This window comes from Megascapheus bottae, unplaced genomic scaffold, assembly GCF_031878675.1.
Source record: "Megascapheus bottae isolate mThoBot1 unplaced genomic scaffold, mThoBot2.hap1 HAP1_SCAFFOLD_40, whole genome shotgun sequence".
NCBI lineage: Eukaryota > Metazoa > Chordata > Mammalia > Rodentia > Geomyidae > Megascapheus > Megascapheus bottae.
In genome coordinates, this window is record NW_028327715.1 from 250,488 (window position 1) to 263,433 (window position 12,946).

Consider the following 12,946-nt stretch of genomic DNA (forward strand, 5'->3'; position numbering starts at 1 on the left):
TCCATAAAAAACTTCTTGGCCTACCCTCAACCTATGCACTCATCCATTGAACCCTTATCCTTCTGGGCTATGTGTTTAAAGAAGTCCTGAGTGATTGTGTTGGAGCAGGTCTTTCCACCCAGAGCCAGCAGCTGGTTGCCTGCCCTCACCCAGTGTTTCCATAGGGTCCCACATCTTATGACAGCACAAGCTGGTCTCAGTGTGTCACCAGTCCCAAGTGGGCTTCTCAGGGACCTCTCCCCAACAGGAACTTACCAAATGCTGACATTCCTACTATCTCCCTGAGTTCACCAGTCAGGAGATTTGTATCACTCTATGCTGTGTGTTCCTCTAGATGGACTTGGAGGGCTTTTTGGTAAAAAGCATTACAGATATGGCACTTTAGTTCCTGGAACACTGTGATCATTGGGGTCATAATTCCACCTCAAGTCTGTTTATTTCTGATGTTTTTTTCTGCCTGCTCCTCAGTTTCTCACTTCATCCTTACCTAATCTCCTGGACGATTCTCCCTCTTCTGGACTTCCCTGACCTCCCAGCACGGAGGCACCCTCCTCCTTTCTTGTCTCTGTTGGGTATGGAAGGCTCTCCTGTGCCCCTCATTGCCCATCCCACTTTGCCCCTTGACAAAGACAGGTGTCTTCAGAAAAAGAAATTTGTAAACATAATGAAATGACTCTTTTTTTCCTGAAATATTCGAATGTGGTATAAGACCCTCCCAAGATCTTCTATTGGCATAAGCCATATATGTATTCTCACAACTGCAGAGCATCCACAAATTTACCTACAGATTCAAGTTCCTCACAAATGTCAACCATCTTACTATTTGCTTTTTCTTTTCTTTTATTATATTTATTTATTTATTTGTATTTTTTATTGTAATTAATAGAAGGGTTACATGGTATTTGCCAGATAAATGGTGCCTTATTTCCCACACATTGATACCCTTTCACATGTCGTGGTCCCCATTTCCCTTCCCCCCTCCCCCTCTCCCACCCCTCATCTTGTTTTCCCCCGTTCCCTATTTTATATTTATTTTTTATTGTAATTAATAAAAGGGTTACATGATGTTTGCCAGATAGAAGTTGGATTAATTCACATATATTGATACCCTTTCACATGTCTTGGTCACCATGACCCTCCCCTCCACCGCCCACCCCCCGTCTTGGTTTTCCCCCCTTCCCTATCCAATTTCAAATAACCCAATACAAATAAATCCAATATATCAGATAACAAAGTGAGATACTGTAACAATATGAGATATCCAAGGGACAGCAAAGGAGATGAGAGATAACATAGTACATTAAGGACAACAGTCATTCATTGTATGGCTTTTGTTTCAATATCCTGGAGGTCTTTTCAATTAGCTTCCTACTATGTAGCCTTATTTCTTTTCTTAACAGGGCTTTTCCACTCAGGGCTGAATCCCAAGGTAACAGATACAATGAAGCACTACACAATCCACCCAATTTTGTTTGTATTTGCTACCATATATAAGAAGGAGACCAAGATGCTATTGTCATCTGTATTTTGTGGAATAAGGAAGTGGTTTTTATATAAATTGCTAAGATACAGGGAGGGGTGATGGCATTTTTTTCATTATAGATCCAACTAATTCTGTCCATCCAGTTGTATTGCCATTTCTTCTGGGTGAAGGGATTGCAAAGGTGTCGCTCTTTGAAGGGAACATTACCTTCTCATCATTTTCATTATTCTTCTATCCTTACCAAAGTTCTGTGTGTGTGCGTGCGTGCGTGTGTGTGTGTGTGTGTGTGTGTGTGTGTGTGTGTGTCTATGAGTGTACCAGTGAATGGATTCATGTGGATACCTTATATCTTTCTTAGAGTTCCATTTCTGTTTGTCACTTCTACCTAGAGTCAACTTCATCTGCCTTGCGCAAGAAGTGATGCAGACATCACAGACACATGCCCATGTAGTACTTCTTGCTGTGCTGGTTCTGCCACTTGAATAGGACAATGGGTCTTGAATCTTTATGCTCAAGCCTGCTAATCCAACACATTGGCCATGAATCAAATTTCCTACTTCTTGCTGATTAATTGAAGATGAGACTCTCATAGGCTTTCATGTCTAGGTTGACTCAGAAACATGTTCTTCAGAGGTCAGTTTCCTGAGCAGTTAGGATTGTGTGAGCCATTGGCCTCTGGCAAAGGACAATGTGTGTGATTCCTGTGGCATGTCCTGTCTCAGGACATGGATGTGAGTAGCTTCTCTATCTCCTTTTTGTCACAACACATACGAACGAAATTTATTCTCTGTCAAGACAGAATATGCAGAGACCACATCTCTACTTGAGGCAGTATAAAGGCTGACAGCAGCTCTCAGTGTTCACAAGCCTAGGAAGGACACAGGGTATTATTCAGTGGATGACATCCTCACCCTCACAAGCAGGTGCTAAGTGGAATCCCTGCAAAGTGGATTGACTGGGGGACTGAAGCAAAGCACTAACACTAGTAGTGTAAAACACATTTGAGATGATTGATTGTGCAGGCCGGAAGCCAGTAAGTATGTCCTCAACACCAGGACATTTGCTGGACAGAGGACCGTGGGAAGGTATGTGGAGGGGACTGTGTCTAGTTTTCCTCCTGACCTGCAAGAGGTCCCAGGGAGCAGCCAGTGGACATTTGGAGGGGTCAGGTGTGAGGCTCAGGCTCTGGGGGGCATGGTTGGTGACATCACCTAAAGAGATGACAGGACAAAAAAAAGGGGGGCCAGGCAACAATGGGGGCACTGCTTAGCAGCTCATATATTGCGCTGCAGCTGAGCCAGCTCATTTGTGTGCAAACTTTGGAAGCACCAGGATGTTTTCTTGCTGCTGTCCCATATTCCACAGACAGAATCAAATTGGAGAGTTTGATCTCATTGAGAGACAATGGGTCATGCCTTGGCCTGGTGGCCTGCTCAGAAACCCACCCTGCATCCCACAGGTGTATGGAGGATCATGTGCGCAGGAAGGACAGGAGTCCACACACCTACTACTGTGTGGCATGAGTGTCTGCATTCTGGGTGGGATGTGGGTACATGAGTGTGTGTGAGGGAGGGAAAGGGGTTGTGCCCCAAGCTGTTGTATGGCCAGGAGCCTTTTCCCATTGCTTCTCCTTCTTCACCCCAGTATGGGGAGATTTTAGCCCCAAGCCTTGCTGATCCCTGCAAGGCAGGATACCTGCGGGGAGGCAAAGTGGAGCAACTGGTAGAGCACCTGGTGCCTGCCCTGCTCTTCCGGGATGCCTCCTTCATCCCAATAGTCCTGGGAACCTTCCACACCTTCACTACCACACAGCACATACGGACCCTGCTGGTCAGCAGGTAAGCAGCCGGACCCAATGGCTAGGCTCTGGCCCAAGTTGGTGCCCCGACATGAATCTGCTTGAATCCTGAGAAGTAGCATGCTAGGGACAACACCCACACTGCCTGAGGCTGGACCAGAGGCACGGGCTGTGAAAATGCCTGTCCTGGTCCATGCCTTCAACAGCTGGGTGTGCAGAATTGTGAGTGGGGCCTGGAGAAGCTCCCCTCTCATCAACACCCCCTTCTCTCCATTGTGGCCTCACTGTCTGAGACCTTAAGCAAAACCTTTTCCAAATTCTCAAGGTGATTGACGTTCTTTCTAGGGTCCTGAACTTATCTGAATCGCACTAGGAAGCACTAGAGGGACACAGAGAACCCATGCCCATTCAGATATGTAGGAGGCAGGTAAAGGCCTTTTCACCTTCTGTCCAGAGGTATATCAGGTTCCACTCGTGTAAAGAACAGGCTGATTCTTGTCATCCCAAGCTCCATCCTGTGCTCAGAAGCCACCAAGAACTGCACCCATCACACTCAGGGACAGTGCATGTGACTTCCTCATGTTATTCCCTAGGTACCGCTCATTTCAAGAACTTGAGGGGGAGAAGGCAGGAGCAAAAGGACAACTACAACAGCGAGTGTGGTGGGGGAAGAGGAGGGACTCTGTTTTCACAGCGGGGGCATTAGGAGCTGCTTTCCGGGAGGCCTCGGGAAAGTGAAATGGTACCCACCTGACTTGAGAGTTCTGAAGGAGAGCTTGAGACCTGCAGGAAACTGTCCACACAGGGAGCTGGGGGTGGGTTCCTCTATTCCTGAGGAGGATGAGAGAAGCTCTGGGACCAAGACAGCCCAGTCACCTTTGCCTACCCTGGGAAAATCAGGACCAGGGAGACTAGGGTAGGCCATACTTCCCAATCATGGACATTCAGTGGGCTTCCTGAGGACTCCGTGAGGGCTCAAGGATCAGGGTGTGCCCTGTGGGTTGAAATCAGGGAAAGACACTTCACAAAGGGCTTAAGGACATGGAGGTGAGTAGAGGCTATCTTAATGAGCACACGCAGGGCTCGAGAAGGACCAAGGGACAGGATGACCATCCCAGAGTGGATAGGTTGGGGAGGCTTCCAGGGACAAATGAAGGTAGGTGCGGGGCATGTGGAAAGAGGAGGGTGGTGTTCACAATTGTGATCTAAGTCTAGTCTCATCCTCCTGAACATATTGCCTGCAGCCCAGCCAGGTGACCTGGCTTGCCAGGGACTTGGACATGAGCGGTCTCATGACCACAGCTCCACACATGAGCTTGAGAGGATCTGAGTGGAGGAGAGGCCCAGCCTCTGACTCGGCTGCTTCTCCCTCTGCACCCAGAGCCTTCGCCTTCATCCTTGGTTGGTGGATGAGGGAGAACCCTGAGGATATCCTGGAAGCACGGGACTCGTCCTGCCTGCAACAACTTGTGGCATACCTCCACCTGAATAGGCCCAGCTCCATCGAGGAGCACCAGGCCTGCCTTCTGCTCACCCAGCTGGACTTCATGAATTCCAAACAGCCAGAACTTGACGGTGAGTAGCAGGAGATGTGAAGGAGACAACAGCTGGGAGATTCTAAGCCATCTCCAATTGAAGGAAGCCATAGGCAAAGGGGCCAAGGAGACCAGAGGCCTTGGAAAGCAGTCTGGAACACTTCCTGTGGCGGAGTCAAAGCACTGGGGCTTCTCAGGCAGGCAGCGGTCTCCTGACATTAGGGAAGACTTAGGGGAAGACATCCTGTAGGGGATCTTGTCCTAAAATATTGGCTGCAGCTCCAATCCTTGGTGATTCTGCAGTATTGCATGCCATGCATGAAGCCCTGGAGACAACCACCACCCAGGAAGGAATCCGAGCCTCTTGGCCAGAGCTGGATCTAAGAGCTGCCTCAGAGTCCCCTTCAGCTCCAAGCTCTGCTGGCGAGCTCCAGAGTAGGACTCTGAGAGATGCATATTCGTACTTGGCTGTACCAGCTGTCTTAGATGAGATGAAGCCTTGTGCAGGTAAGCTCATGACTCCCTGCCTTCCACCTGCCCCAAGTACTAGTGTGGAGGTAGTAGTCCCAGACTGAGCTGTTCCCTCTGATTTAGGAGCACTGGCAGCCATCTCTGAGCCTGGAGGACCTAATCCACTGAAACCAAATACTCTAGAACCAAGAAATGATGAGGAATTTCCAGTGTCCACTGAAGAAACCCAGCTACTCAAGGCAAGGCTGAAGCAAATCCCCCATCAGCCCCAACACCAGCAGCTGATGCAGATCAAGCAGAGGCTCCCATGAGCAATGTGGCAGAGACCTGTGGGCCAGAGGTAAAGGCTGCAGAAGAAGGAAGATTTGCATCAGATGTGAGTCCTTTGCTGGAGGAAGAGGCAGCTTGCCTCCTTGCTGCAGAGGAAGAGCCTGAGCGATCTGTTCAGGAACTTGTGCCACCCATTGAGGATGAAGCCCCCAGGCCATCTGTACCCCTGGAAATGGACGGCAAAGGTCTCAGGAAGGCAAAAATCACGACCATGACCTGTCAATCTCTGAGGACTCCAGTTCTCCACTGGAGTGCTGTGGAGCTTGAGCCAGCTGAATCCCTGGGGGCTAGAGAGGCAGACATGGCACCTGAAAGAGACCCAGCTCCCTGGGAGTGCCTGGCAGTGGGGGATTTTCAGGTGTCCTCCAGGGTGTCATCCCGGATTTCCTTCTTGAAGTTAAATGAGGACATGAGCACAGCACATTTGCTGGAGTGGCTGCCTGACCAGAAGGCCAAACAGTTCTCACTCATGGCTGTGGTGAGTAGCTTGGCAGCCCTGGGCATGCAGTCTTTCCCTCTCCCCTCTACTGCCCACACCCACCATTTCCCTGTGCAGAGAACATTTCTACTGCACATCCCAGCCTTGTGGGTGCAAAACCCAGGACCAGGTCTGGGTTCACCAAGTCAAACCATCTTGATTTCTTCAGGGACAATTGCAACCACAGAGTGTCCAGGGATCCTGATGGCTCAGGGAGTAACAAGGACAAGCACACAGAAGCCCAGTTCCCTTGGTCTCTCCACTCGCCTTTGAATTCTTAACCCTCACTGGGGGCCTGGTGGCTGTTGAGATCCCATGGCACTCAGCATCTGCCACAGGGTGGAAACAAATGCCTGTGGCCTGCAGACAGAAAGGAGGGCTGGTGGAGAAAGGCAAATGTGCCCTACCTGGGACATGCAGGCCAAGGCACCTCATGATTGGCAGAATGAAATTGGTCCTGCCCTGCCCTCCTCTCTAGGCCCTCATGCTATTCTTAGGGACACACATAGGCCAGGGGCTCTCAGAGGTGCAGGAAGGAGCATGGAGATACACCTAGACATGCAGCTCTGCTTCCTGAGACCCAGTGCCTAGCCCTGCCTCCCATCCCAGGCAGAGCCTCGGGAGGCCTCAGGCAGAGTCCCACTGACCATTTGTTTTCCCTTTCCAGAGGCTCTTGAAAGAGCTCAGACTTTATCATTGTTTGAGCTACGTGAATTCCAACCTGGATAAGGAGTGTCAGGAGCTCCTGGCACCTACAATGCTGGCCATTTTACAACATTGTCATCAAATCGCAAGCTGTGGCATTACAATGTCCTTGTTGGACCACAGTGCTGAGGCAGCAGACAGGGCAGAGGTCTTGGAGCACTGGATGGAGGTGGCTTTGGTATGCTGCAGGAGGGGCCTGGGACCCTTCTTCCCTTTCCCATCCCGACCAGCAGGCTGCCTGCTCACTCACAGCTGCTTCCTGAGTCCACAAACCCCTCCTCAGGCTCGGCCCAGGTTCCAGCCATGTGCCCTCCTGCTCTGCTTCCACTAGTACGGAGTCATCTCCTCAGGCTCCCTAGCATTCATTCCAGTAATCAAGGTGGAGATGTAAGATCAAAGCAGGACCCCGGGGGCTGCTCCACAGCTCAACTCACACATTCCTCATCTCTAGAAATGCCACCATCTCAAAAATATCAGCTCCGTATGTGCCATCTTATCTGCCCTACAGAGCAATGCCCTGCAAGGCCTGAAGCAAACATGGAGAGCTGCGCAGAAAATACAAGGCAACATGCCAATGAGCAGATAAGAGCGCAGAAAGAGCATCAAGTCCCATGCCAGTGCTACACATAGGTTTCTTAGGCTATTAAAAATTCTCTTTGCAGGGCTGGGAGTTTGGCTTAGTGGTAGAGTGCTTGTCTGGCATGTAGGAAGACACGGGTTCCATTCCTCACTACCACATACATTTCAAAAAGCCGGAAGTGGTGCTTTGGCTCAGGTGGCTGAGCAATAGCCTTGAGCAACATCCCGACTGCATCACCCCCCGGGTGATGGGCCTCCCTGATGTCTGAGAGTCAGGGGTAGGGACCTGGATGGTAGGTTACTGGACCTGTCAGTCTTGTGTCTTCAACTTGGGACTCTCTAGGTTCCTGTGACCTTGTCCTCTGACCTGAACCTGATTCATGATCAGACAGCCCAGCAGCCATTAAACCAGGCCTCATGTACAGTACCCCATCTCCTGGCTCTCCTCAAATCATCAAGGTGTCCCACTTCAGCTCTCTACTGGATTGATGGACGTTGTTGCTATTGGTTTTCTGCTCTTTCTTTCCTTTTTACTCTTTTTTTTAGTAGGTTGATATTATAACATTTATTCAAATAATGCTATGGGTTAATAGAAACAGCAAAGAACCAAAGAATTAAAATGCAAGCTATGTAAAATCCCAACTAAAACCCAAAAGTGTCTCATGTATTCATTCATTAGCTAACTAAAAGCCCAAGAAAGACAAGACACCCGATATAATAAAGTACCGCAAAACAATTGGCAATTTTCAGTTATCAAAATTGTGGATTTTGCATTTGTATCCTTTTCTCAATCAAGAAAAAAATTCTTTTTGAATGTTATATAACATACATATAAAACAAGACAGAAAAATACATTATAAACTTGTAACAATGGCTATAAATACATTATCTTACATGTTTCTCTTAGGCAATAGGTTGGTTATGGTACATACATAGCATGAAATTACTAAGATAATAAAAAATAGACAAAAAATACATGTCAGCTATACGGTAACATACAAGCGACACTCCCATCTACCCACACTAAAAAAATTACATAATACTGTCAGAAACAGTCTTAAAAACTACATACTTTAATAAGAAATAAATTCAATAAAGAATGATAATACTGAGAACCAAGGCATTCAGAGATTTCAAAAGTCATGCTTTTTTTCAGTTGATCCAAAATTTTGTCAACTAAGTTTTCAAAAGTTTGTTCAGAGCCAACATCACTCATAAATGTCACACATTTATTGTTTCATACATTTACTTTCTTCCCCATAAAAGACCTTTGATAAACATCTAAAATGTCCAGGTATAACACAGTTGAGGTGAAACTGAATCAAATACTGGTATTATTTTGTTACTATCACCTCAAGTGTTTGAGTGTCGCAAATTTATTTAACCAACCAAACAAAATAAAAACCAAAATGGCACAGCATATGTTGTAAATAAATCAAAACAACTATATGTGTAACAGAAAGACAAAGCCGTGGCACATTAAACCAAAGCTAGCTGAGTTCGAAGCAATGTCTATCGCATAGTAAATAAACTGAAAACGGTTCCAAGTGAGACAAGATGATAGAGGTCACCTTGAAGGTGCCCACTAGGCTTCCTGCTGACCTTGACTGTGGAGCTGAGAAGGTACAGAAGAGGGTCGAGCTGATGAGCTAAGGGTCCACCGTCACTTGAGATTTGCCACATCTGGTACTGAGCGGTTCATGGTTATTTACTCAAGTGTTTAGATGAAGGCTTTGCACACAAATCACTTCAACTACAAAATGGTTTGAACTTCACAAGAAACTGGAAGCTCAAACTGAAATTCAGTTCCGTATTTCTATGCACAATGATGCTAGTTTTTCACATTCTTTGAAAGTTTAAAAAACAGGGAAGGGCAAAAATGTGTGTGTAGCGGTGACTACTAAAGCCAGCAAAGTGATGGACAAGTTATCTGGTAGGAGATAAAGACTGATTAAATGTGGATCACTTAGAAACATTTTCAGAATGAAAATGGCAAAGGATCATTTCTGTGACGAAGTCTGCTAGGTAGACTATTATCTCCAATTAATAAGAGGAAAAAAAAGAATCCCAGATATCCCCTCTTCTCTGAAGAAAATAAAGCTCTAATTTTGCCTGTAAAATGATGTGCAGATCTCACATAATTTTTCTCTTAGAATCCTCTGGGCTAATAGTACAGACTATAATAACCCAAAGTACTCAATTACGATTTTTAAAAGAATGACATTTTAAAACTTACTAGTCAAACCTAAGGAAAGGTATGAATTTTTTTCACAGTATCAGATTTGGCAAATTTGCATCCAGGTAACGTGGCACAAATCGTAGAATTCAAAGCATCAACTCTCACCTTCCCTCCTATCTTCGTTCACATACTGGGCGACTGAGTAGCATGCATTCACTTTTACTCTGAGGGAGGAGCTGATCTAACAAGACACTTGACTAAATGACCATGAAGGAAAATAAGGCACTTTCTTTTCTTTAGACTTATTCCAATACTTAAAAAATAAAAAAGAAAGACAAAAAGGCTCTTTTGGTCTTTTGTTTCTTGACAAAAAAATTAGTTAATGAAATAAAGGGTTTCTTTGTTCTTTTTTCTTTTTTTAATAACACTTGAAAGTATAAAATGCTACATTTCCAAAAATACGTATATTTTTTTTCTCCACCAGCACCCTTGTATAGTAAAAGTATCTACTTTTGTTCATTTGTTTCAATGCACTACACTTTATCTACAATTTCATTACATGTATACAGCAAATAGGCAAGCATGGCTTTTACATCCTTAATGATTTTTTTTTCTATACAGGGAAGTTTAAAAAAATATTTGAACAGTTTGCCCAGTAATGTGACACATAATGCATGTACCTTGTTCTCAAATATTTTTTAAGGAGGTGTAAGATAATGGTTCAATAATTTTAACTCAGTCATCTTTTTAAAAATAGTGTTGCAGTTTTGTTGTTTGTATTACTTTTCAAAACTCGATAAGTTTTTGTCCCATGGCACAATTTCTTCTAATACTTCAAATTTAGGCAGGCAATATAAAAAAAGGCTGCAACTCTGCCCCCTTGCAGGGCATGGTAGTGACTCAACAGCACCTCAAGTTTTGACTACTGTGTGAAACCACTTCACCAATGACAACCCTGAGCAAAGGTTCATGCATGATGCACCACCACACAGAACATTCAGAGAGCATTGACTTGGACACAAGAAGACAAAGAAGCTGTCAGGCTACAGGGCCACAGGGCGTGCTTGGAGGGCCTGAGGGGCCAGGCGGTTGGGATGGCCTGGGGGCCGGGGCAGGGAGGGCTCTGCAGGCTTGGAGCCAGGCTTCTTCCCTGGAGGGCTCGGGGTGGGGCGGGGCGGGGTGGGGCGTCCGCTGAGGCCCGGGCACCCGGGGTCGGGCACCCGGGGACCGGGGTCGGGCACCCAGGGACCGGGGTCGTCCCCCGTCCTCAGCAGCCCCCCACCCCCTCCCCGGCCCCGGGCCCCGGCCCTGCCTCCCCCCCCCACGCCTCCCATGAAAACCCAGCTGCGCGTCCCCCGTGGAGGGCGGCGCCCATGTCGGCTCTGGGGAGCATGGGGGTCAGGGACAGCCAGGCAGGCACGGAGCCCAGCGCGGGCGCGGGGCCTGCAGCTGGCATCCCTGGAGCCATGCCCTGCAAGAGCACCAAGTGGCTGCAGGAGGAGCTGGAGGTGCGCAGCGTGGCCTTGCTATTGCCCTTTGGTTAATCTCTTATTGTTACATTATCCCACTTTGGTACCTGGTGAATTATAAAGATGTTTACTCGTTTCTTTGAAATAGGAGGGGAAAAATGAGGTGAGGAGGTGTGGGAGGGAAATGGGGACAAAAACATAAGAAAGGATATCAGTGTGTGAGAAGTAAAGCACCTTCCATCTGGCGAATATCACTGTAACCCCTCTATACAATGAAATAAAAATAAATATAAAATAAAAAATACGTTTTCCTAAAGAACAAAGCATAAAAATCTACATCATATAAGGTATGGTGGGACAACACTGAAGTAAGTCAGTCTATATCAATGGAACACCAAGTCTCCCTCATTTGTAATAATCAATAGAAACCTTGGGCTCTCCTAGCAGAGATTTACCATAGAACAAAATCTAGAGACATTAGACCAAATAGTATGACACTAAATGCAAGGACCTCCAGGAGAAGGAAACAAAAGCCATATAATGAGTGACTGTTATCCTTAATGTACTATGTTATCTCTCATCTCTTTTGCCATCCCTTGGTTATCTCATATTGTTACAATATTTCACCTTGTTATTTGATATATTTTATATGTGCTTAATTGGATAGGGAAGGAGGGAAGTCAAGATAAGCGGGGGGAGAGTGGGAGGGAAATGGGGACCATGTCATAAGGAAGGGTATCCATGTTTGTGAAGTTATGTACCGTCTATCTGGTGAATATAATGTAACCCTTCTATTAATCACAATAAAAAATAAAAAAATAGCCTGTATCTGTCGATTAAGTCCATTTGGTTCATAGTGCCATTCAATTCTGATGTTTCTTGGTTCATGTTTTGAGTCCAGGAGTGGTCTGGGTATCCTGCCTGTTGGAGACTGAGGCATCACCACACCCAACTAACACTAGGTTGGACTCCATCTGCACTAGCAAATGAAGTGCTGTTTGCTTCATTAGTTTAGATGCACCAACATGAGAGCTACATGTGTAAAAATTGTTAACACTTCTTAAGAGATCATTTTCTTTATTAATCTGAAATGATGTTCCCATGTTTCTTTCAGTTTGTCTCTTGTAATTTTCATATTCCTTGTGTGTATGTTCAGTGCTTGAAATATAGAGTATCTAGTCTTTGTTTTTTCTGATCTTGTCTGATTGGGATCCTGAAGGCCTCCTGTAGGCATCTCAATGGAAAACTCACTTCACCTGGAGAGTCAGATACCTGTCCCCAAACAATTGAGAACACCCACTGAAAAGGAAAAACGGTTTATATTGCCTCATGGTTCGGGTCAATGTATCTGTTGGCTATATTGCTTTGTGCACAGTACATCAAGATAGCACCATGTAGTTGAAGAGGAGGCCTATGGTATATTTTATATACTTTACTTGTTTAATTGAAATAGAGAAGGAATGGGGAAACACAAATGATTGAGTAGAGGTTGTGAAAAGAAAAATGAGAAAACAACATAGGAAGGGGAATCAGTGTTCAAGAAGTTATGTACCCAATGTGTGAAGAATGTAACTGTAATCCCCCATCCATCTCCCTGACATTAGAATACAATTAAAAGGGGAGGCCTAAGTACCTCACAGGGTCTGGAAGAGATACGGAGAGAGGGAGGGAGGAGAGAGAGAGAGAGAGAGAGAGAGAGAGAGAGAGAGAGAGAGAGAGAGAGAGAGAGAGAGCGACAGACAGACAAAGAGAGAGAGAGAGACAGAGAGAGCGACAGATAGAGAGAGACAGAGACAGAGACAGAGACAGAGACAGAGAAAGACAGAAACAGAGACACAAGACCCCCTCATCCCAATATCCCATTTAAGGACACACTCACAGTGACCTAATTTCTTCCCTCACTCCTCAATTACCCCAGT

General features: G+C 46.1%; 1 protein-coding gene across 1 annotated transcript; it reads left to right on the plus strand.

The window, feature by feature from the left end:
• The first annotated feature begins 2,816 nt into the window (after nt 1-2,816).
• LOC150039268 (ral guanine nucleotide dissociation stimulator-like) lies at nt 2,817-7,386 on the plus strand. The gene is made up of 8 exons (XM_090327807.1): nt 2,817-2,942; nt 3,128-3,321; nt 3,875-3,934; nt 4,663-4,856; nt 5,096-5,323; nt 5,569-6,095; nt 6,763-6,978; nt 7,252-7,386. Exons 1-8 carry the CDS (start codon nt 2,817-2,819, stop codon nt 7,384-7,386), a joined length of 1,680 nt encoding a protein of 559 aa, XP_090183933.1.
• Nucleotides 7,387-12,946: the final 5,560 nt, after the last annotated feature.